Source organism: Amaranthus tricolor, chromosome 6 (assembly GCF_026212465.1).
Source record: "Amaranthus tricolor cultivar Red isolate AtriRed21 chromosome 6, ASM2621246v1, whole genome shotgun sequence".
Classification (NCBI taxonomy): domain Eukaryota; kingdom Viridiplantae; phylum Streptophyta; class Magnoliopsida; order Caryophyllales; family Amaranthaceae; genus Amaranthus; species Amaranthus tricolor.
Window position 1 is genome coordinate 31,652,162 of NC_080052.1, and position 27,090 is coordinate 31,679,251.

The 27,090-nt window shown below is 31.0% G+C and overlaps 2 protein-coding genes across 2 annotated transcripts; one reads left to right on the forward strand and one right to left on the reverse strand.

Annotated features, from left to right (window-relative positions):
* The first annotated feature begins 1,449 nt into the window (after positions 1–1,449).
* LOC130815933 (receptor-like protein 4) lies at positions 1,450–11,136 on the forward strand. Its single transcript, XM_057682477.1, has 9 exons — positions 1,450–1,883; positions 2,784–3,842; positions 5,357–5,504; positions 8,708–8,779; positions 8,961–9,032; positions 9,647–9,718; positions 9,799–9,876; positions 9,962–10,143; positions 10,537–11,136. The coding sequence occupies exons 1-9, from the start codon at positions 1,823–1,825 to the stop codon at positions 10,650–10,652; spliced, it is 1,860 nt and encodes a 619-aa protein (XP_057538460.1). The 5' UTR covers positions 1,450–1,822; the 3' UTR covers positions 10,653–11,136.
* A 794-nt stretch (positions 11,137–11,930) lies between these two features.
* Positions 11,931–12,849, reverse strand: LOC130815934 (ethylene-responsive transcription factor 12-like). Its single transcript, XM_057682478.1, has one exon. The coding sequence runs from the start codon at positions 12,601–12,603 to the stop codon at positions 12,094–12,096; it is 510 nt and encodes a 169-aa protein (XP_057538461.1). The 5' UTR covers positions 12,604–12,849; the 3' UTR covers positions 11,931–12,093.
* Positions 12,850–27,090: the final 14,241 nt, after the last annotated feature.

Here is a 27,090-nt window from a genome sequence, read left to right on the forward strand (position 1 = left end):
TTTGTAACACCCCTATTTGATGGTATATGTATGTAAAGACAATTACTATTTATGCAATGATCAACTTCATAAGCTTGGAAAGTAATAGCAATTTCATTTAGTTTCTTGTTGGATCCATTGGCAACAAACAAAAAGTAAAGATTGGATTATCGAACAAAAATTTAAAGGTAGAATTATTGGTAGGTAATGGAAAATAGATTGGATTATTATAGAGAAGGAAGAAGATAAGAGGTAACCTGATATAGTAGGCCATTTCTTTGAAGGGTCCATTGGCAACAAACTGAAAGTAAAGGTTGAATTATTAAAAAATTTTCAAAAGGTATGATTATTGGCAATTAATTAAATAGGTTGGATTATTCACAACAATTTTTCCTAATAAAATTTACTCATAACGAATTAAATAAGATCTCTTATAGATGATTAGTGTCAAAATAAACAAATGAAAAATTGCAAGTGAACCGACATAGACAATAGGTTTACAATATATAACCATTTCCTTAATGTATTTCGAGGTGGTAAAATACAAAAAAAAAAAAAGTATTATTAGGCTGCACGAGCACTATACAATGACACGTGACTTATAGCCATGCATGGCCTTTTTTTTATGGATAAATACGACAAGATACTATTTATGGCACAACATGAGTTAACACGAGGCACAATAAAACCGCCACAACAAACCACCACCGTCACTGTCGTACTCTCCTGTCATCAATCGTATTTCTCTCTCCTCACTACTTTGGAATATATTCCACTTAGACACTCATCCTTATTCTCAACTATCTCTGCACCCCTACCTTTATTAACAATCAACAAAAAAATTGTCAATACAATTAAAATAAAAAAGCCCATAAATTATTTTACGCAATTCTCAAAATCCATTTAACTTGCTCTTTATTACTGTCAATTAAGTAATTATCATGAAATTGAAAAGTGACATAATCAGACAAATCTTAAGTTTAATGAGCAATAATAATATTATAATCATATGAAAAAGTAGTCGAAATCCTCTACTCACATCACCAAAAATCTCTCAAAGCTAGCATTTGGTTTGACTTGAGCAAAAAAATAATTTTGATTCACTTCGTTTTTGCATATTGTTGATTGGGGCAAAAAAATAAAAGTTAATCAAGCATTTGCGGATGGGCGTAGTGATCGTGGTGGACAACGATGAAGCTTAATAAAAATTCCAGTGAGTGTAGACGTGGTTAAGGGTTTGTAAATACTGAATACCCCTTAAATTTGTTATTATTCATCATTAATCAATAAATAAAATTATTACAAAAATTTTGTTAAAATGTTGAATTATTATAACTAATTTTTTTTAATTTTTGAATTAATTGCTAATTAATTGTTTTGAAATGAGAATTTTAAGCGTGATTTACGAGCGAAGATCCTTGGTCAAATATCCAAGGGCCACGGCATTCAAAAGCCTCATAAATGTTGTAATGATGTCAGGCAACGATAAACCGCCGTAATTAAATGTAAATTAGGAGTAGCTCATAAGTCCATCCCAACCCCAATCCCAATCCCAATCCCAATCACTTTCATTTCACGGGTCAAAAGGAATTTAGACGCATAAGTTGCAACAATAATGTCATAATTCCACTTCTAAGAAATTGGAGTATAAAAATTCTGCTCCCACCTTTATACCTGCACTCACGATTCCCAGTATTTCCACTAATAGTCTATAATCTGATCCCATTCTTCAATACTTCAATCAATCATCAATCCTGTAAAAAAGTTGTACAGATTAAAAGGAGTATACAATGAAGTTTTAATCCAATAAAAAGAAGAAAAGTTGGGCATTTGATGCTTAAAAATGCTCAACTATTTACTTATTTTGCTGCTTTTTAACCTCTTCTGTACTCCTCAAGCAGCAGGTAAATGGGAATTTTTTCTCAGCTTATGATTCCATTTTTTAAGGTTTTTTTGCTTGATGTGTGAAGTATGATGGTTATTTTACATTGGTGTGTTTTTTAGCTGTAAAGATTGAATCTTTTTCAGTTTTTGTTGATCCAACATATATGCTAGATTAGTAAATTGTTTTTTTCCCCCATTTTTGTCGGGTATTTTGGGTTTAGTTGAATGATATGTACAGTTCATTTTATTTGGCTGATGGGTTCTGGCTAAGTTTATTTGAGTAGTCTAGATCTGAATAGTTTGATGATTGAATCGAAATTGGTTTGAGTTTGTTTAATTTGACTAAAATTGGTTTAGATAGATGGGATTTTGGATTTTGTGAAATTTATAGCATGAGCTGATGCTGGTTGGATGGTTATATATTCCTTTTTTGATTCTGGGTTAAGGAGGATCTTCTATGGGTAAGATGGGACAGGAATTGACAGGTGGTGAGAATCGAACTCCTATTGAGGGCGGAAGTAAGCATTTTGTGCTTGCTTTTTGATGGGTTAGTGTTTTTTTCAGGTTTTTGTTCATTGAGAGTGGATTGTTTATTTTATACTAATTTGTAAGTCTATGCCCCGTCTAGATGTGGGCTATTAATGGCATCGAGTGCATTTGTAATGTTCTTGTTGTTGTTCTTATGTATAAACATAGAGTCCAAATGATTAGGGACTAGATGAAGAACTAGAATCGGACATGTAGGAGCGTCAGTGATTCATAAGTTTTTGATATAGAGTTGAATGTTCGAGTTTTTGGCATTTTAATACAGATTTAGTACAGTGACTTGCTGAAATGTGAAAAGTTCTTGTCAAGACCTGCATTGTACATGTTCTCATTTGTTCTACATGTTAATCGGGAACATTTTCTTTTTCGTTCAGGGCGACCATATGCTTTGCGGATAAGCTGTGGATCAAGGAAGGACATCCGTAGTGCACCTACGAATACATTGTGGTATAAGGACTTTGCATATACAGGAGGAATACCTGCTAATGCAACACGCCCTAGTTATCTAACCCCTCCATTAGGAACCCTCCGCTATTTCCCTTTATCTGAGGGTCCCGAAAATTGTTACAACATCAAACATGTGCCTACTGGACATTATTCTGTGAGGATATTTTATGGTCTAGTAAAAGATCCTAACTTCGACAATGAGCCGCTTTTTGATATTTCCATAGAAGGAACTTTGGTCGATTCTTTGAGTACTGATTGGAGTAATGAAGATGATCAAGTATTTACCGAAACATTTGTCTTTCTTACTGATGGTTCTGTATCCATTTGCTTCCATAGCACAGGTCATGGTGATCCAGCAATTCTTTCTATAGAAATTCAACAGGTTAATGATAAGGCATACTATTTTGGCCCACAATTTGGGAAAGGATCAATGCTAAAAACAGTTAAAAGGCTTAGCTGTGGTCAAGGGAGGCCAAAGTTCGGGGAAGACTATGGGGGTGACCCCTGGGGTGGGGATCGGTTTTGGAACTCACTACGGACTTTTGGGCGAAGTTCCGATAAGCCTATTTCTACCGAAAGTCCCATCAAGAGAAGTTCAATTGCTCCGAACTTCAATCCACAAGGTGTTTACCAATCAGCGTTAGTTAGCACCGATGTTGACCCTCAGCTAACATTTACAATGGATGTGGAACCTAATAGTAACTACTCGATTTGGTTACATTTTGCTGAGATAGATTCTTCCATCACCAAAGCAGGAGAAAGGGTCTTTAACATCTTGATAAATGGTGATATTGAATTCAAAGTCGTAGATATCATTAACATGACTGGCGATGTAAACACGGCATTATTATTAAATACAACTGTTGCTGTCGATGGTCGGAGTTTGACAATCGATTTGAAGCCTGTCAGTGGAAGTCTTGCTACAATTAGTGCCATTGAAGTCTTAAAGGTTATTCCAGCTGAGGCTAAAACTTTAATTGTTGAAGGTACATACCTCACCGTGTCAATTGGCTTGTTTCTTTGAGAATTTGTCGTTTTTATGTATTTTTGAGATTGATGTTTAATGATCTTATGTTAGGTGATTAGATGCATGATAAGCAAAGGCAAAATTGACAAAGTACCTAGAGAAACTCCATTGTGTGCATAAGTATAAACATATATCCATTTACACATTTAGTTCTTCATACGCGTAGGATTACTCGAACACTACACTAATATTCTAGCTATTGGCCAAAATAAGAGTAATTGGGCTATGAAACAAAAAGCAAAACGAAAATTGGTTGAAGTCCCCATCCATAAGAACGAAATATTCTAATTTCTAGAACAAGGATGTTGCTACATGATCAAATAATTCCAGCAAACGAATCAGCAGACCTGAATAAATCAGAAGCCCTCGTCAACCTGCACTTACCTATCTACATCTCCGCCGCAGCTTACGTATCTTTGGTAAGATTAAGCTGTGCCTACAAGAATACTGCTCATGGAATGAGCTGGAAACGAGAACAATAGAAGCTTGAAAAAAAGCAGCACCAAATCGGCAAATCGGACTGTCATTTTGTCTTTTCTCCATCATGGAGCTAGAATGCAACCTGTATTCGAAATCCTACTCTAAAACACCCTTTTTAGCAAACCTGTTTTTCTTTTCTGCTGCTAGACAATCTTTAAAGATAGGAATCAGTTGGTCGTCCAAAACCTATCCAGTACAAAAGTTCTACCTTTTCCCATTCAGGCAATTAGCTAAACTTTGTAACTGTCTTGTTGGTTAGTTCATTTTTGTGGATTGTTCCATCTCTCAATCTTACCTCGGGATGGAATTGCTTGTGTTACAAAAGTTCTAAATGGGTCCTAGTATTTGTAATGAAACTTAATTGTATTGAATTATGCCGTTTTATATGCTATGAAATTGATTTCACCAAGGGTTCGTTGAAATGTTTGACTTTCTCTGATTCGACAGTTGGAATTAGGGAAGTCACAGAAAAGTCATGAGGTTATGAAGGATCTTCATCTATAGACTATAGCTAGTGGATAGAGAGGTGATCGTAGACGTGGATCTTCCGGCTTTAAATCATAAAATTCCCCTCTCTAGCCTTGATTAAGTCTATTAAACTCTTTTACCCCTCTCAACTAAAACATTATAGGATACAACAAGTCTTGTATGAGACCGTCTCACCGTGAGACGAGCCCATACACGCAGCCCATTAGCAAAAAAAACATCAAAAACAATGACATCTGGATTGTACAGAGAGCAGTTTTTTTTTTTGAAGACTTTGGGCTGACCCAAATGTGGCCATCTCATGGTGAGACGGTTTCAATAAAGAATTAGTGTATTGGATAACACAAATAATTTCGAGCAGTTGCGACCTGCTTTGTCAAACCAATAGGTTATGGTGAAAGCATTTTCTTAATGTAGTGTTTCAGTGTCCACGTTTCATTTTTTTGCTAAATTATCGTGAATTAAATACTAATATAGATATTGATTGTCCTTTTCTATTTCCTTTAGTTGGCGCCTTGCAATCGCTCAAAAAGGCACTGCAACTTCCTAATCGTCTTGGATGGAATGGTGATCCATGCATACCTCAACAACATCCATGGAGCAGAGTAGATTGTCGTTATGATAATACTAAAGGAAATTGGTACATTGATGGGATGTAAGTTCCCTAAGCATTTGGAGGCTTAACTTAATTTATTTGCTTAGTCTTTGGCATGACATATTAGCTAAGTTGGTTGTGCTATGTGATGTGCAAATTTTAATTAACTGCAAGCGCACGGTATACGTGTAGCAATACGAGTCAAACTCAGGGAAGCGAGTTAATAGATTCGTTCAGTTTATAACCAAGAGATACGGACAAACAAATATAAGTGGGTTGAAAATCTAATACTACTATGAGCAATAATTTAAATGATGCAAATGAAACTAGTAAATAAAGCAAAGACAACAGTTGATATGAATATAACGATGGGAAAACAAATCTAGGATGTCGGGAATCGCTTAATTCTGACGTGGAAGTCAATTACTCATAATTTTATGAAATTGTGTCTTTGGCATGATTAAACGTGATCTAATTAATCTCAAGCTTCCGCTCTATTGATCAATATCGATTTAAGACCTTACTAGTATTAATACTCAAACTTTCGTTTTGTTGGTTAAACTAATAGGAATTTAACTTAAATATATCAAAATCCTAAATTAATCCTAATCTCAAACTTTCGATTTATTGAAAAGGTTAATAAAGATATTTAAACTGAGGTTTATTAAGCATGGGTTTAATCATAGACCCAAATTTCACACAATTAATCAATAAAATATCATTCCATGCTTCGAATTAGCATGCTTCGAATTAGGGTTAATCCCTTAATCCTAGAAGAGAAATATGCTCACTAAACATAATAACTGTTCCGGCTGTTAAGAGAACAATCAACACTCTCAACGAAGTTGAAGTGAATGCCTTTTATGCTTCACAGTGATTATGAACTACTGGGGAGGTCTGAGTCGCTTTTCTGGCTGTTTCACTCCGTATTCCTGCTGCACAAGGTAACAAACGAAGGCCGAAGAGGGGTTCTCCGGGGGTCCTCCTTCGATGATTAAGTCAGTATGGGTTATGAAAGAATTGTTGGTAAAGCTTTTTGGGATTTAGAGCTGTCTTTTGATGAGAGAATTATACTTGGAATTCAGTGTAAAATGTTGTCCTACCTTTGGTGATGCATGGCATCCTATATTCGTAGTGGTGGGCTTTAGGAGAGGTCTCCCAAAACCCTAATGGCAGTTTAGGCTTTTACTTTAATGGAATCTTTCTTGAGATCAGTAGAAAGGGAAACAGATAATTTCACGAGTCTACGTGGCGTTTGGTGGTTTGCTTATTTTTACACCGCGGTCCCCCCTCTTTGTCTTTTAGTACACCTATAGGGGTAGGGTACGAGGTAGGTGTGGTGCCTTGCCTTATACAAGTATTGACAGCTTTTTTGTGCATAACTGCAGTTGTCTCCTAACACGTCATCGTTTTCACTGTAACCTTCTTGCATGATCAACCATCCTGCAGGTATTTAGGTTCTTCATCCTCTGTCAGGGTCCTTTTGATATGACCCTGCCGCTTCTATGACTCCTGTCGTCCTGGAACTTAGCTGAGGATTAAGTTTGGTCCTCCAGGGGGCTAAGTTGTATTTCCCAGGGATCTGAGACCTCTGGTGGGGTCCTGGTCACTTCATCCTATCTTTTGTTTGTGATGGTGATTGAGGTTTCTCTTCTTTCAGAGTCTTGGGACTTAAGGGATTGTTCTAGCACATACAATAACTAACATGAAATTAATAATAAGCAAAACCCTAATTTAGATGATGAACATGATGAAAATAATGAATTAAAGACAATTTAATGAATAATTAAAGGACAAGATATAGAAACTTACCAATTGGAACATAAACAAAGCATAGATTGCATAAATAAATGAAAGTTGCTATGAAAAACATAAAAAACTAAGCTTAATGAACTAAAAACTGAAAACTAGAGCATTAGGGCATCTAGGGCACTAAAAGCACAAAAAAAGAAAAAGTTAACTAATGCATATTTATATTCTAAGGTTACTTGGGGAACAATCTCCCTAAAAATAACTAATTTCTTATAATAGAGTAAAGCTAAAATAAATAAAACCACTGAAATAGTGAAAGAAAACCGTCAGATGTGGATATCAGCAGTTGGACACGAGTCGTGGCTTACAGGCAACGACTCGTCGCTTTGCTTCTGACCGGCAAACATTAAACAATCGCCATTTCTTGCTCGGTTGTCGGAATTGGACATATATATACCGTTGGAAAGCTCTTAAAGTCTACTTTCCAACGCCGAAAACCTTGCATTAATGCAATCTTTCTATCAAAAGTTATGACCAAAAGAGTGAGCTTGTATTAAATTTCACCTCAAAACTTTTGCATTTTAAACACTTTTCACCTCTTTTGCCCATTGTCATTGTGAAACATCTTCAAACGAGCAATAATCTCCTTAGTAAACTCTGTCATCATTAAAACTATAAGAATTATGCTTAAAACGATCAAAATCGCTCAAAATGAACATGAATAACCAAAATGGGTAAAGTAGCATAAATCTTCAAAATAAGCACGAAATTACTAACAATAACCATCATTAAGGAGTATAAAATGATATAAACAAGTGCAAATAATTACACGTATCATTATGTCGCCAAGAAATTGCTAGTTCAGCTACTCACTATTTTCGTTTGGAAATTAGTATTGCATTTAAATTTAAATAGTATAACATGAAATAGGATGTTTGTTAGCGTATATAACATATCTTGGGGCCTCAACCATCAGGTTAAGCTTTTGGTTGAGTTGGTTCCTTGACATGGTATCAGAAGCCAATGTAATAGAGGTCGTTCAAATCTCAACCACTCCTCATTTAAATAGAATGTTCATCCTTGTTGATACTTACTTTATATTGTTGGGTTTAAAGCTTTGACATTTATTGTTGACCTTTGAGGATTCTACATCCTATCTGCATTTAGTGGTTAAAAATCCCACTATTTGATAAAATTGTGGTGAAAGGGAGAAGCTTTTCAGGCCTCTGCTTTGAACGTTCCATTCTACATAAAAACTCTCCGCTTATACAAAACCTGTATTAAGTTACTAAAAGTTATTTACCTTTATCTGAAATTTTTTTTAAATAAGTCAATCATAATAAAACTTAGCTGATGTCCAATATTGTCATGGACATGTGAGGAACTCCAATCTTGAGGCACTAGTAAATTCTTCATTAAAAAATAAAATCATTTTTCCCTGGATTACTTTATTTGTAGTATTACTGATTTTACTTTTTTCTCGAGTGGTGACATTCTCTTTTGCGTATCAGCGGTCTTGACAATCAGGGTTTGCATGGTTTCCTTCCTCCAGATATATCAAAGTTGAGTCATCTTCAGAGCATGTAAGTTCTGGACATCGCACTGGCATGCTCTTCCGCTGACAGTCGATGAATCACCTAATTTTGAAGTTTGCACCGAGTTTTATTATTGTTTTTTGCATGCTTTAAAACTCTCCTCTGGTTCTTGAGGCATTCCGAAACATGTTAATATTGTTTTGATGGTGATTTAAATCTTTGTTCACAGAAATTTTAGTGGAAACAGCATTCATGGGTCCATCCCACCAACCATGGGAACCATATCTACCTTGGAGATGTTGTAAGTGCGAAGCAAACATTGTATTATATTTGCAATCTGTTTGTACGGCTCTTAATATCAGATTTTAGTCTTGTACTCTCCTGATATTTGCATCGTAGATTACGAGGTCTCGTATGAACACTTTTTGGGGACAACCAACGTATAGTACTAACACTTCTGATGCTCGTGTGCCGAATCTCAGAATAAGCTTGCTGGTGGACCACAGTTGTCCCATTATTGGGTGTACAGATGTTTGCTTAATTTAGCCATTACATATGCCTTATTTCCTACTCCATAGATCAAAATTTCATATTTTTAGTAGGGTGACTTCTTTATATTGCAAGGCTATCATGGGATGTGTTAAGCCTTAGCCTATGTTGCCTTGCACTTATAAACGAGTGAACACGGAGTAGATCTTTTTCCAAATTATTCATCAATCCTTTTATTAGCTCCAGTTGATCAAATTTAAGAAAATATCAACATAGTAGCAAACAGAATGAAAGATCTGGCTGAGTTGCTTTTCAGTTATACGTTAGTATAATCTTTTGAGATGTACAATTTTCCTTTATGAATATTTTATTTTTCATTCTATAGAGTGGATTTCTGAATCGTGATTCGTATCATTCTTCTGGCAGGGATCTTTCTTACAACTTTCTGAACGGGTCGATTCCAGAGACCCTGGGAGAGCTGCATTCATTACGAATTCTGTAAGAATCAGATGCCCTGGTTAGGTTTGCAATTATATATCCATTTATTACAAGACTAATTTAGAGTCATCATGATGCAGAAATCTCAATGGAAACAAGCTGTCCGGCAGAGTTCCAGCTGCTCTGGGTGGAAGACTGTTGCACAGAGCTAGCTTCAAGTTTGTATCTTGGCCTAGCTACTAACTTAAGCATACTTTCTCATGTGCCCATTCTCATGCAGCAACCTTACGTTTTTTTGTGCAGCTTTACTGATAATGCAGGACTTTGCGGTATACCAGGCTTGCCGACATGTGGGCCTCATCTTTCTGCTGGTGCTAAAGTTGGCGTTGGCCTCGCTGTATGCTTAGCATTCCTTTTACTTGTTGGCTGCTCAATTGTTTGGTGGAAAAGACGACAGAATATTCTCCGGGCTCAAAGGCTCACTGGTAAGAAATTACCTTAGAGAAACATACATGTTAAGTATGTCATTTTGTTTTTACTACAATCTGTATGGCAAAGCAAAATTACACGATCATTTTTAGGCGCTGTTTATTTTACATTTTCTCTTAATTTGTGGCTGGATAGCAAGTAATCAAAACTAAATCAAATATGCGCCTTCCACTTGCACAAAACCACCCCAACAATCTGAATACGAGCACGAGTTTACACACTATTGCGCCTTTAGCTTGTAGACAAACATGTCATCAGTCATCACTTCTGTAATGCAGAATAGATTATCCTCTTAACATTTTTATATTAGATTTTTTATTTCTAGGGACAATAAATTTTGAGGCTCGTTACGAATATTTGTTTTGATAAATCGTGTCGTCTTTAAACAGCTAGAGAAGCACCCTATGCAAAGAAGAGAACCCATTTTTCGCGCGATGTTCAGATGACGATACATAATCAAGGTGCTAGGACTGCTTCCGAGAATGGCCCGATATTGTTATCTTGAATGCTGCCAGGGCCTAGCGTAAAGCATCATTCCCGGATCACCAAATACATGTCAAATGTGCATTGTTGATGAAGAGATACTAAAATACGATCCTCAGCCCTCTGTTGTTTTGAGGTGGCAGCTTCGTTGTGTGGATGACACTAGCAGCCATATTTTTTCGGAGCCATTCTTCATGACGCCTGATTCGCAAATTTTGAATAGGGAGAGGCATCAATATTGAATGTTGTAGATTAGCACGTTCTTGTATACTAGTTTTTTGTTTTCGTTTCTCTTGTCCCATAGTTTCGCAGAGCAAGGTAATGTAACCATTGAAATTGGTCGATATAGCGATTTTCATAAGGAAATTAATAGGAGACGATTGGTACAGGCATACATTCCTCTTTTGTTGTCGATTCGCTTGAAATGCTGCTTGATCATCTCACAAGAGAAGATGATAGAACATATAATCACTGTTATATCTCAAACAATAAGGGTTGTCTGGCAATGGATGTTGGCCATCCGCTTGTTTGACCGTTTGAAAATATTAGTTTTTTTAATTTTTAATTTTGCCGAAAAAGCTATTTTTTTCGGTAAAATTAAGTATTACTTGCTAGCTGTTTACGAGAAAAATAAAAAGTCAAAAGCTAATGAAAAACTAGCTTATTTTAAAAGCAATTTACGGAACATTCTTATTAAAACTTTCATCTATCAGCAAATGAGAATCAATAAAAAAGTAGATTAATTAATTACAATTTGTCTTTTGTATTGTTAATGCAAGACTCCACTTTCAGAAATAAGAGAAGCAGTAGATTCAACCGCAAAAGTACCAATCATGCATTTGACTAATTGTACTTTTGTACTGTTCATGTAAGACTCTATTTTGTAAGTAACCAAAATAAATAAAAATTAGATAAAAAAAAAACACAATCTATTCATATTTGAATTTTATTCTTTTTGAGTTTAAATTTCAACTCCTTTCTTTATTTAAGTATCATAGAATGAATTAATTTACTCTCATAACACAAATCAAAAAAAAAAAAAAAAAAAGGAGTGATAATATTTTTTAATAATCAATAATCAATAAACATTAATCCATATATACAAGGAAATTAAAATACTTCATAAGTTTGACTTGTGAGTACAATCTATGAAAAATTGAACTCCATTCAAAGTCTCAATTCTTCCCTGAATTTAACTCCAAAGAGTTAATAATAGGAGTACTATATTTTTTAAAAAAAAAATAGAATTTTAATACAAACAATAATATTTCTAATGCAATACTGAAATGAAATACATCCGAATCAAAAACACAAATTTTATATGTTTTCAATATTTTGGTCCATAAAATAAATACGGCTTAATTCAGAGGTCGTTACAATTCACCTCTTGTTTTAATACCCTAAAATTTAATTTCCCTCCTACTTTTTTAAGAAAAATTATCCTTATTGGGAATAAAAAAAATTCAAAGACAACCAGGTGGAGGCTCATTCAAGTCAACAGAAAGCCCACGTACTCTTTTCAAACCCAAGTCTAAGCCCAACCCATCAACCCTCCTAGAGCCAACAACAGAACCCGAACCGACCCGCAAATACTCAACAAACCGACCTTGGAAAGGCGAACCAGCAACCCATGTAGTAGTATTAGGACGAAGATTAAGGTCAAGCGATAACGGCGGAGATGGCGACGGAATATGCGGCTGTGGTGGCGGCGGAGGTGGTGGCGGAATTGAAAGAAGAGGAAAATTAGTTTTAGCTTTAATACCACGGAGTGAGCGTGCAGCACCATCGTATGCTAGTGCAGCTTCTTCTGGTGTGTCAAATGTACCTAACCAAACCCGGGTTTTCTTCCATGGGTCTCGTATTTCAGCTGCGTAACGACCCCATGGACGCTTTCTTACGCCTCTGTAGTGAGCTTCTGATCTGCTGTTGTTGTTGTTGTTGTTATGTTGGGTTGTTGTTGAGGCGGACGCCATTTTTGTGTAGAGAGAGAAAGTTGAGGGAAGTGGAGGAGACAGAGGTTGAGAAAAAGGGGAAATAGAGAGACAAAATAAGAGGAAGTGACTAGTGAGTAGGTTCAAGCTGGAGTACTGCTACTATATAAACTTATGAAGTTGGCAAATCCTGGGTGGCTTAGTATATTGTACTACCATCTTTTTATTTCACAGGTTTTTGTTTGCTGGTTTGTCATTTGCTTCATTTGACTTTGACCAATTATTAATCTATTTGTTTTGTATGGCCTTATTTGAATGTGGGAAAATAAAGAAAAGAATTTAAACAATGAACATCTTTTTGTTTGCATAACAAAAAAGAAAGGAGAGGATTTGAAGGGAGAAAATTAAATTCTTTCATTTTATTAACATTTAAATTTCTCTCTCTTTCATTCCCATACAAACAATGTAGTTTTTTTCTTCTTTTCCCTCCCCATTCTCTCCCTTTGTTTCTTTCCCCTATCTTTCTTTTCTTTTCTCTCTTAATTTATTATCTAAACATATATTAAATTTAAATCATTTGTATTTGATAATAGTGGGAGAAATATAAAGATGAGATGAATTATTTTGAGCTAGTCTTTTTAATTTTATTCGACAATAGATTAGACAATCATCAAGAGAGAAGAAACTATTCATTTTAAAACGGGGTGAAAAACTGAAAATCAATCCCTATCACAAGATCAAAGATAAATGCCATAGCTAGTAAACTAAACCATGAAACTGAAGCTAACCGTTTTTAATTTAGCTTAGAGGTATTAATATCCAAATTATTTGCAAAATTGTGCTACAAGTTAGCTGAGATTAAATTTAACAAACACAGTAGTAGAATTATTATTGTTCTTTGATGCCTTAAGTTGAGAGTTAGGGATGGTCATAAGTTTAAAGCAATTAAACTCAAATCAAAATCTATTAATTTTTAGTAAATCTATATTTGTACTTGAATTTTTAAGGTCTAAAAATTTTGGACTCAAAGCCAGATTTTCTAAATTCTTTTAAAAATCATTAGTTGAAAATTTTCTCTTATTAATACACTATAATACCTCCAAAATCAACTAAATTACTTTATGATTGGTGGTTGCTAGTTTATCAAACACAAAAAAAAAAAACTTTTACACTATTGTAATTTATTATGAATGGTGTGACTTGAGTGTACAATTGATGAGTGCATTCATATGTGTAATTGATGGGGTGAAACCCTATGGGATTGATTGATAAAAGAATTAAGTTAGCAACTTAATGTATGTTGTGTTTAAAGTGTGATTTAATACTTAGAGTAATCATGGGAGTTATATCTTGATAATATTTAATGAAGAAGTGCAAAAGGTTTTTTGAAGATGCTTTGCTATGTTTAGTCAAAAAGCACACTGAAGGCCGCTTGACCAAGCGAGCTCCTGAGTGGGTTGAACGAACAAACAGAATACTTCCAGTAACTTGCTGTAGGTCGCTCGTCCCAACGAGCCTCTATTTTGGTCGAGCGAATCTTCTGACGATTCGTAGGGTGCTGTTTTCGTCCCTTTAACTTCTTAGAGCAATTTCAAAGTGGTTAATACTCAGAATTAAGACTGTAATTTCATTGAATGTACTTATTACTATAAATAGAGAGCTTTCATACTCATCCATGAGATATCAAACACAACCCCTAGCCAACACACATATCTTTTTTTGTTTTATCTCTTACTTTATTGTAATACTTCATTTGTATGAGTATTTTACTCCATTGAAATAATATAAAAAAGAAACTACACACCACGGAGAACGTAGCTATTATTGGGTGAACCTCCTTAAATTATTGTGCCATTTTGCAATTTTATTTTTATCAAACGTTTGTTAGTTCATTGAAATTATTATCGTTCATCAAAATTCTTAATATCGCATGATCTTGGCAAATTATTTTAATTGGTATTCTCAAAAGACGACTTAACGAAAATTTATTCTTGTTCAGCAATTAATAATATCATGAAGAATTTATGAAGAATGTAATTTACATTAAATAAACCTCAAGGTATTATTAACTTAGTGTGATTGTTTTTTGCTTTAATTTAATGTTGTTTTACTAATTCTTTCAATTTTGTTCTTTAATTTCTACTTGGCCTGCAAATTCTATACTTTTGTTTTTGAACATTCATTGTAATTTGCACGCTCTTTTCATCAAAGATCAAACCATTTTCCCCAATATTTCAATTTTCCACTAACAACCAAGAAATCCGTAGTTTATAGAAGTAGAAATGATATGTCATGCTATCACATGAGCTAAATGAACAGTAGATCTGAGATTGTCCCCAGAAAATATCATGGACACGTGTCACGTATCAGATGAGTCGTAAGACACAAATATCTCAATTCTTTCGCATTATTTGGAGAAAACTATACTCTGAGTCAATTAGCATTAAAGGTAGTCGTATTCATTTTGTATTAGTTCTTACTTTAAAAATAAATTTCATAACTTTTAGTTTTATTTACATTTAAATTATTTATGATGATATACATATATATATAATTTATTCTCTTTTTATATTTTTACAAATATAACTCTCGTTCTCTTTGATTTAAACTTATTAGGAAACTAAAATTACTTACTTTATTTCACAATATTTGTAAATTTGAATTTTTAAACACTTTAATGTATTAATTCGACTAATAATATCTTTAATTATGTATAAATAAAAATATAAAAATGAATATTAATAATTTTTACATTGAGATGAAACCAACAAGATTTCACTTAATTATCTTTTAATTTATAGATTAAAAATTAAATGTAATTAATAAAATGATGTAAAATCCTAATATTTTAACTTATAGTGTAAAAATCATAATGTTGCATTTATTTTAAAATGAAAAAAATACTTTTTCCATTTTAAAATACTTGTAACGTTTATTTTTTCACGCAGTATAATATACTAATTTAATTGTTAATATTTTTAATTATGCGTGATAAAAAATTATAAAAATTTAATATCAATAAACTTTGCAATAAGTCTAATAAAATAAAATTTTACTTGATTATATTTTAACTCATAAATTAAAAATTAATTATAAATAAAAAATAATAAATAAATAGTATTATTTTTTTATGTTGAAACCAAGAACTATATTGTTATTCTAAATGATGGAAAATGGGTAAGACAAATGAATACAGTGAACAGTACACTACACTACTCCAACCCCCATGGGCTGGTGTCAGTAAACCTCAGGCTAGAATCTGTTCACCTTTATTTTTACTCCATTTATTAGATATACAATTTTTTTTATAAATACTACTCCTTTTTAATTTTTTATAAAAATAAAAAAAAAAAAAAAAGATTTTAGCTGCTGTGATTTGTGAAACGTTAAAAAGTAGGAAGGTTTAATGAGTGAGAAGGCATCACGTGGGTGGAAGATTACGGAGTACAACTACGTGAATGTCGAGTTGCAGGAGACAGTTCCGAGTTGGGCTTTGTAACTCATTACGAGTTCTGTTCTTTTGTGGCCTTCACTTTGGTCTTTCTTAACTAAATATTGAATGGACTATTTTGTGGGACCCACTGTTCAAGCATACTCATACTTCCTCCGTTCCATAATACTTGCTACATTTTCTATTTTTGGCAATTTCATATTACTTGCTACATTTCCTTTTTTAGTAATAAAACAATCATTTAAAGTTCTACCTACTCCTATTTTTATCCTACTCTATACTCTATACTCTATAATAAAAACTATATTATACTCTATAAAGTAACCTAACAACCTATTTTTCCTTTTTCTTTTTCAATTAACAATAATAAAATACTATACTCTATAAAGTAAACAATCAGCTACAGTGTAAGTCAATCACTTTTCTTAATACCCGTGCCCATACAAATGTAGCAACTAAAATGGAACGGAGGAAGTATTTGCGTAGAACTTTTTTTTACCAAAACCCACGTCATGTGGGTCATAGCCACGTTTCATTCCCAAAATTTACTTGTATTTTTCGTAATCTACCTATTTTTTTTTAATTACACCAAAACACCTTTTTATCTTTTTTTTTTAAATTGATTTTATCTCGAGTGATACAAAATTAAAATTATAAAAATTTAATATTATGAAAATAGACATTGAAACAAATAAAATAAAATCCCAAATGACTATATTTTTTTCTTATATACTAGCTGCAATATGTAAAATAAGAAAGTGTTAAAATGGCTTGGCTGCGGCTAAAAAAACGGAGGAAGTATATAAGTATATCTCACTATTATATACTCCCTCTGATTCATTTTAAATGTTCAATGTTCAATTTTTGTTTTACATGTTTATCAATGCACTTAATTCAATTTTTAATATCTCTAGTTGTGCGTAATTAAAAAATTATAAAAAATAGATAATAATACATCTTATGTTAAGATGAATCAAACAATATCCTATATGACTGTTTTAATTTATAGATTAAGTTTTAATTTATAGATTAAAAATAAATTACAAATTAAAAGTGTCTGGTGAATAGTACACAAAAAGCAACCAAGACGTTTGAAAAGAAAAAGAGAAAGTATTACTTGCACCATTTTAAAATAATTCAGTTAACATATTTTTGCCCAATTTAATGCGTTAGTCAAATCGTGCATAAGAACATAGTGAAACAACCAGTAAAGCGAGTCAGACTTTCCCAGTGGTTCACATCTACTGTGAACCTTAAAAGACATTCTCATTACTACAGTTGAGAGTGTTGATTGTTCTCTCAATAGTCGCAATATTAATAAAGTTTACATTAAAACGAATCAAATGAGATCCCACATGACTATATTTTATCTTATAGATTAATAATAAAATATAATTTAAGAGTGATAAATGAATAGTGTCTCAAAATTAATTGGGACACCTAAAGAGAATAAGAGGTAGTAGTATATATGAATGAAGTATTTATTTAAAGTCATTTTTTCTTGGTTTCGCAACCAAATGCATATAGATAAATTTGTTTAGGATAATTAGAATAGAAAATCTAGTATAGAATTGATCCAAAGCTCTATTTTAATTATCACAATTTAAAAAATATTAAATTAGTAAGTATTTTTATTTGACAATTAGGATCAATACAATTAAATTGATATACACTGAAGCAATATGAGCCAAGTCTATACAAGATTTTTATTAAAGAGTGCTTATCTCTTCTCTTGAGTTTAAGGATTTTAATATAAATATAAGGAAATAAATAATTGTTGACATTAAACAAAAAATTAAATTGGGTTTACATTATTTTAAGAGAAAAATATCCTTACACTAAAATTGACAAGAATTATTGACTCATAATATTAATAATCGACAAAAAAATATATATATAATGGTAACATTTAATACGGTTAGAATCAGTTACATTATCCTTATATTTTCAAGTTGAACTATGATCCACTAATTTTCAAATCCATTATTATACATTCTGTTTCAATTTATTTGCAATGTTTGTTTTTTCACGCTGTTTAATGTACTAATTCAATTCTTAATATCTTTAATTATGTATAATAAAAAATATAAAAATTTGATATTATAATCTTTGCAATGAGACGAATCAAACAATATCTCACTTGACTATATTTTAACTTATAAATTAAAAACCAATCATAAATTAAAAATAATGAATAATAAGTATTATTTTCGCCAATATTACAACTAATATGGAATATCAATTTTTCTTTTTAATAGGTTACTTGATTTGTTTTGTTTGAAGTAAGTTATAAAATTGATTTAACAAGGAGTGAAAGTATAGTCCAGCCACCGATATTAAAGTTAGCTTATGTAATGAGATTCAAGGGCTCTAATCCTCAATTTCATTTAATTTACAGTATTTTTTATTTTATTTTGTCTTATTCAATTTGTATTATTTTTATTTTTAGATTATGACCAGTTATTTTTCTTTAATCTCATTGATATATTTTAATTCTCTTTTAATTTTAAATAAATAATTTATTTAGTCTTTTCATTTATTATCATTATTTTTTTTTTCTTAAGTAGTACTTCCTCCTATTCACCTTAAGAGTCCCATTTGACTTTTTACAGATTTTAAGGAGAGTCAAAAGTGGGACCCTAAGGGTAAGAAAGAGAGTGGTATTATGGATTTTTTAATGTAAGGGAGAAAAATTAGTATGGGTAATGGAGGGTATAATTGAAAATAGGATAAAGCTACTAAGGGCATAAAAGTCAAAAACTCATACCAAAAACAGAAATAGGACAATTAAGATGACTTGACTATAAAAAAAAATGGGACAAATAAGTTGAATAGAAGGGATTACATTTTTTATTTGGGTCAAAAGAGTTTGTTGTATTGATCATTCATCACCAACTAATTCAGTCCCAACTCGATTCAGAATGAGTTGATGTAGTAGTAGGGAGACTAGGGACTATGAAACTATGACTTGGTAAAATGTCATAGGCTCATTGATATTATCAATTTAATAATAAACAATTAACACAAATTCTCTTTTATTTCAATCTCATCGTGCAATTGTCCATTAAAAAATTAAATCATCAAAATTCTTATTCAAATGATTAATGTTTAAAATGTTATTTTAGATATTTAAAATCACAATTTACATATAAAAATAATTATTTTTTGAATGAATATTGGTGTACCTAAATATCTCATCATAAGACGTTCATATATATTATTCAGTCTGTATATATTATTCGGTCAACGTACAATTAATAGGCATAAGGCCATCTCTTTTCATATTGTGTTCTTAATTAATTCATTTGCCCTCACGTTCTTATTTAAATTTTAATGATTTTCTTTCTAAAATTATTATTATATTTTTATTTGCTATTGAAATTTATATTTTCTTTATTAATGATGTTCTCAAACTCATTCTCTTTTTGATTTTATTCACGTGTCCCAAACAATTTTATTTGTCTTTCTGTTTATTTCTAAATATTCATCTTTTCTTAAAAATACTTCATTTTCTCTTTGATGTTAAATCAAAACATAGTGAATTACTTCCTTTGTTCCATTATATATTTTGATAAATTATTTTATATTAAAATATTCAAACTAAAAGTTATATAAAAAAATATATTATGAAAATATTGATAAAATTATTCAAACAAGATTTCCCGTTACTAGATTTTTACATACCAAATACAATATATAAAATAAATCTAAACTATATAGATAAGACTATTAATAGTAGCAAATATTTCATTAGGATGAAGTAAGTAAGTAATAATAAGTGCATTAGGAAAAACAACTTGAGTTTTCTAAAACTTTCTATTTTTTCTTCTCTTTCTCTCTCCAATTTTTTTATAATCAATTTCCATGTTTTGCAATTAGTTTTTCTATTAATATTTCCCACTAAATTTATCCTTAAGTAATTTGGCAAGAAAATCAAGTAAAAAAAATAAATATTGCAAAGTAATACAAGTAAATGAAATGTGAATACTAAGCACACTCCACACTATGTGAATATAAATTTTAAAACCACTCCTATTGATGTACAAATTTTGTTTGGGTGAAAAAGTATTTTTGTGAGATTATAAATATTGCAAAGTAATACAAGTAAAAGTTTATAAAAAAATTATAAATATTTTCAAAAAAAATTTAAATGAGTGAAAAATTTTTGGATTTCATTTTAAGAGTCCCACCATACAAATAAATTTTAAAATAAAAACTAAGAGAGTATAAAGAAGGAATAGAGTAAAAAAAAAGTAGGAGCAAGAAAGTAGTGAGGAAATTTTTTTGCTTTTTCATTGGTAAGATACATTATGTTAGTAAATATTTTCACACAAAATGTAATACGATAAAAAGAAAAAATATAGAAAGAGATTAATGAGAATTTTTATTTTTTTTAAATTATCATTAAGAGTCCTTTAAAAAAAAGTGAATTATACTTGTATATGTTCAAAAAAACATTTATTATGTGATAGGAGGAATAGAGTAGAGCTAGCAATGACCGAATATGATGATGACACTGAAAATGACAAGTTATTTTATTGTTTGGTTAGGACTTGAAAAAGAAAATAAAATAATTAAATGACGATATCACTAGCTAATAGCCTAATAGCTATAACGTTTGTGAGGACGGATGGTATTGGTAAATGGTTATGATAATGGAAGTAATTGGTAGGGAATCACTGAGTCTGATTCTGAAGTTGCGTGTTTTGTTGAATGACATTAGTTTCATGCTGTTATTTCAGGCTTTTACCTGCATCCGGCTGCTGCCTCTTGCCTGCCGCTACTTACTCCTCCCCCTGTTCCTAGTTGTCTCATTGTAAATATTTACCAGAATTAAAAAAATAAAATTATTAATTTTGTAATAAATATATTATTTTTTAGAATAATAAATTTAATAAAAGAATAAAGTTAAAACCATAAGTATTAATAAAATATTAAATAAGGACAAAAAAATCTATGTCTAAAATTTTTTAGATAAATAAAAAGATATTTTAGCAGAATAATATAACACTATCCAAAATGACAAATGAAAACAATATTAAAAGACGGAACATGTAAACTTTTTTCTAAGAGTACCCATTTTTACTTTGTCATTGCTAATCTTGTTGCAGCCGCTCTACAAAAAGATAATCTAAATGTAATTTATTTATAAATATGACTTTTTAACTTGTTTTAATATATGAAAGTTGGTTTTTGTCACATTGAAATTGATATTTTAACTTATTTAAGTTGATATTTTAATCTATTAGAATTGGTATTTGGAATTTGTGTTTTAATTTGTTAGATTGGTGTTTTGACCTGTTAAGTTGTTTACGTATTAAAGTTGGTATTTTAACTTAGGGAAGTTGGTATCTTAACCTATTAAAGTTGGTGTTTTAAATTATTGTAAGATGTTTAAACACCATATTTAAAATACCAATTTCAACAAGTTAAAATACCAACTTCAACAGGTTAACACACTAACTTTAATAGGTTAAAAATACTAACTTCAATAAGTTAAAACGCCAACTTAAATAAGTCAATATATGAATTTAAGCGACATAAATAAAAGCAACTTAAACAAGTTAAAAAAATTAACTTTAATAGGTTAACATCTTAGTAGGTAAAAACAAACTTTAAATAGGTTAAAATAGCACTTTTATAGGTCAAAACACTAACTTAAATATGTTAAAATACCAATTTTACTAAGTTACAACACCAACTTTAATAATTTAAAACAGATTAAAAAATATTTTTTATTTTTAAGTTAAAATTTTTTTTCCAATAAGATATTAGGTCGGCTTAAACGTACGCATTTCTTTCAACAATTAATTATCTTGTTTTAAAGTGACTCTGTTTAATTTCTTATTAAGTCACTAGTATTAATGTATTATCCACACTTCACGCGGGGGGGGGGGGGGGGGGGGGGCTCTCCTTTGCCTTTTGCCTGAGTCTTGACTCCTCCGTCCTGCCTTGGTGCCTTTACGTGAATCATTTTACTAAGTTGCAGTTAACTTCTTCATGATGTATATCTCATTCATTGAAATTATAATTAGACTAGTCAGAAAAGAGATAAAAACGATAATCTTTTGACTCGAAAAAGACTTAAAAGGAAAGTAAAGCAAAACAAAATACATAACAAAAAACACGATAAAACAACGTAAAAATACGCAAATTATTAAGTAGTTCAATAACTTTCAGAAAACCAACTAATTAAAATAGCAATCAAATATTTTAGAACATAAGACTTCTAAAACTTATAAAATTTATTGGCGAAATAAAAATAAATAAATAAATAAGTAAAGCAAAATTTAAAATACTTGTTAGTGTTACTCGGTTGATTTTTTTTTTCTTGTAAAGGTATTCCCATCTCAATCATAAACTCCACATTAGATTTCCCAACAATTTTAGATCTATTAGAAAAAATTGAAGCATTTAGTAACAGGGTAAAAACAATTTTTAATAGAGCCCTAATCAAGGTTCTATTACCTTTCAAGAACTATTTTCCTTCTTTATACTTTTGGTTTTTGTCTTCAACCACCATCTAAAAAAAAGCAGCAATATAGTGTTAATTGAATTTCCAAATTCATTTTATATACACATAAATCGTAAAAAATACAGTAAAACAACTCATTAATTTTAATTATTTTTTATTTTTGTATAAAGTTGTTGATTAAATGTTAATATCAAGGATGACTAGAGAAAATAATTAGTTGTCTAAAGATTGCTTTCATTCAACTCTGAAATTTCATTTTGATCTCATTTTTCTAATACTTGATATCTTCACCCGACTAGTTTTAGGGGTTGTTTGGTATCAAAATTTTTAAGATCGGAAACGGAATAAATTAATTATTACCATTACCAAGTGTTTGGAAAGGATGTTGAGGTAATTGTTACCGTTTCTTGACTCCACTTTGTTACCTCTCAAATTGTTGAGGAAACAATTACTGTAATTCTCTTTCTTCTCAAAACGACATAATTAAAACTTCTCCCCTTATGATTGTATATCAAAAACCACCATTGATGATTAGGTTGATATTGTCTTCTCAATCTTTTTTTTATTTTTTATTATTAATTTTCTTTCTTGCATGCAATTGAAATTTTCAGGGATTAAAACTGAAAAGATGTATTGTTTTATCTCTTTTTTTTATTTGTGATGATATTCAATTAAAATTATGATTATTAATCTCACTTTTTCCACAATTTAGCTTGATTTTCTCTCATCTCCTACCTTAATCGTTGTCAATTTTATTAGCTTGATATTCAATTGCATTAATAGTTGATTTTTCTAATTTTCAAAGAAAATTCTACAATTCATTATCTCTAACATGATTTCTACTTTTGAAGATTGAATAAGTTTGGTAATTTTCATTCTCAATCTTGGCTTATTTATAAATTTTTTTGCAAGTTTTTTATTTTTTTAACTTAGCAAATTTCTTGGCAAAATTAACTTTATAGTTAATGAAGATGGTGCTGGTGGCTGGTGGTGCAGTGGGCCGGTGGTTTTATAGTGATGTTAAAGGTGTTATAGGTGCTCCATGACTTGGAGTTGGTGGTTTTAATAACATTGAAGTGGATTTTATATTAAGGAAAGAGAAATGATGACTATGAGTAGTTAATTAAAAAATTCACGAGAAATTGTTTCCCTTTCTATTAATATCTACCAAACAACCTATAATAATAACACTCTCTATTACAGTTACTCTTATTAACAAATTTCCTTCTCATTATTTTTTTAGTATTCGTACCAAATATTCCCTTAATTTAAATCCAATATAATTGTATATGTCCCATTTCACATGCCTACTTGTACCGCATCACTTTAGTTTTAATGATCCACAAATATGTTTCTTTCTCGTTCTCCAAGTAATTGATCTAACCAATTAGATTTACTACCTAATTTGCTAAAGGCTGTCAATTATCATACTAGAAAATAAAATGTTACACATTTTTACCGATGAATGACTGATAAAATAAAACAATAAATTGAATTAGTGCTTACAATGAAATTTGAGCTCCAAATAATAATTAAAAAAAAAAAAAAAAACATACATAAAAAATTAAGTTGGAAGAATGATACACAGCTCTACTAAAAATAAAAATGAAATATACTACGTAAGAAACACATAGTAAGTGTAATTAGGATGTTCTTTTGTAAGTTTTGGATAAGCAACAACAAAAAAATCATTTCAATTTATATGGTCCTTAATTCTTCTCTAAGTTTTTTTTTTAAGTTGAGAGTCTCTCCAACTATAAATTTTGTTCATAAAATTATAGTCTAGAGTCTTCTATTTATGCCCAGACTTTAATAATAATTGTTATGAATGAAATATATCAAGTATAATGAATTTAAAGGAGGCTAGACAATAAAAATTAAGGTGTAATTAGGATGTTCAATGTGTCAGAATAAGGTCGGATCGGACTTAAATAAATATAGGCCGAATTGGATAAGGGGTCCTTTAAACTTAATATGTGCTGGGCTTTTAAAGCCCAGTCTTGCCCGATTCGGTCCGTTTTTGTTACTTAGAATTTTATTATCCAAATTTATTAATTTTTAATAATTAAATTATTATCTATAATACTCTCTCCGTTTTTATATGTTCTTCTCAAATAGAATTTACGAATTTTACTGTCAAATTTTAACTACGATTTTTCATCAATCTATAAGACAAAACATATTCAGGTGGGACCGTGTTAGATTCGTCTCAATATGTACTTTCTAAATATCAACTTTTTAGAATTCTAAAACTCACAATTAAAATTATTTGATTTTAAAGTTTGCATTGAGATATGCGAAAAACGTAAATGGTAAGAACATTTAAAAACAGAGAAAGTAATTAATTTGTAGAAACATTGATAATCCCCATTGTCATTTATAATAATTCAATCATCCATCAATTATGTTATTTAAAAGGGCCCGTCTCATCCTACCCAGTATATCCCACTCATTGAAAAACTATGGACACGGTATGGAGAGTGAAGGACGGCGGCAACTCATATCCATAAAGGAGAGCGCGGCCAAAGGAGTCCCCTGGCTCGAGAAAGATAAGGAAAGTAGCTACACGGGAAAGATAAATTAAATGCATATAAATAAAATAAATAAATAGAACCAACTACAAAAGTAAACAAAAAAGAAAACAAAAAACTAATAATAAAAGGAACGAGAGAAGCAAGATGGCAAGAACACCAATAGGTAATTTAAGAGGACATCAGTAGTCTAAAACATGGATATGCCGCCTCCAACTTTTATTTGCTCATTCCAAGTTCTCCTAGGTCTTTCTCGATTCCTTTTACCCTCTACTATGATGCTTTCTACCCTTCTCACAGGGGCGGCGAAAGTGTTTCTCTGTACATATCCAAACCACCTCGATTATAGTTCATGTAGTCAATTAATCAGTTGATGTAGTTGATCCTAATCTTTTACATAATGCTTACAAAATATAGTTGTTCTTCCGGTTCAAAACTCTAAAAATGAATTTCACTTTTAAAATCCTAATTTGTGATAATCAAATTTCTAATTAATTAACAAAAATAAAAAAAAGCCAATTGAAAACCAATTACATGCATCAGATTAAAACCACAAAAAGATAATACCTAGTTTACAAATTAAAAAATTGAGAATATGTGGTAGAACGATGAACATTTAACATAAAAATAAAAATAAAAATTACCCGAGATAATATATATATGTCAAGCAATAAAGAAGTATCACATAAATTACAACGGTAGGTTTTAGTGAAACCTATTGTTGTAATTTATGTGATACTTCTTTATCGCTTGACGAATATATATTATTTGGGTAATTTATGTGAAACCATTTCACCATCAAACTCTACCAGAAACATAGTTACCATATGTTGTTATTGAAAAATTGATATTTTAATATAAAATGCTAAATTAATTAATACAGGTAGAAAAGACATAATTCGACCAATAATTTTTTTTCATTTAGTTAAATAATGAATTTAGCTAAAAATAAGGAAGAATAATTCCAATATTCCTGATAAAAAAAAGCAAATTATTGCAAATATCTTAACATGTCACCTCAAATATGGAAATTCTATATCTATTTTTATATTCATTTAAAAAAATTGTTTAAAGCAATTTAATCAATTTATGAATTTGTTAAACAAAACAAATAAGGATTACAGTAGATCTTGTATGATGCCGTCTCATCATGATACGGATCCAAACAAGCAGTCTATTTAATATTTTTAAAAAATTTATTAAGTAAATAAAAAAATTTTCTTTTCATTTTATTTCTTAAAAAACAAAATATTGAGCCAAACTATATTAGCTGTCTCACGATGAGACGGTCTTTATAAAAAATTAGTCTAAAATTATTTGTTATTTCGGCCCAGTGGGCCTTGTGGGCGGCTGGCTGCTTGGGTATTGGGCTTTCTTTCCTCACTAATCATTTATGGAACATGGTCCTCCCAAGCGGTCCAATACTAATAAAAAAAACCAGTTAGTAACCATTTTATCGTGAGAGGGGTTTCATATTATCCGTTTATTTCTCTAATTTTGGAATTTCTTGTATGGTTTTGTAGGACAATTAATTAAGGACTTAATCTCTTGATCTGTGATTAACCAGGAGTTAAATACTGGTGAAGGCCTGTCTTTGCTATCTTGCCTAGCTATGTATTAAGATCACCAGAGAAGTTGACTGTTCTTGTAAAATGCAACAAGGGTTAGCAGGGCCCGGAAAGATTTTCCGGGGACCCACTCCAACGCCCAAGTCAATATCAATCTGAGACAAATTGCCTAATAGGTCCTTCCAAGAGCACTGGGGCTACAAGGTGAATTACTACTTAGGATTTGTTTAGACGTGAGGTCCTTGTGATTAATATCTTTCAAATGTTTTTTTGAAGATTAGTTAGCACAATTGTAATTACTCTCTTATATTTATGATTGTGCAGTTAATATTCTTCTGAAAATCAACGTGATCCTTGAAAATCAGATGTAATAACTCTTTAGTAATAAATTACTTAGAGTTATGCGTATCTTTTTCAATAGTAAAAATTCATTACCTCATTTATGTGCTCTTTGATGTATATTTATAGTCCATCATTGTGCATGTAGAACATTCCTTCTGTTAT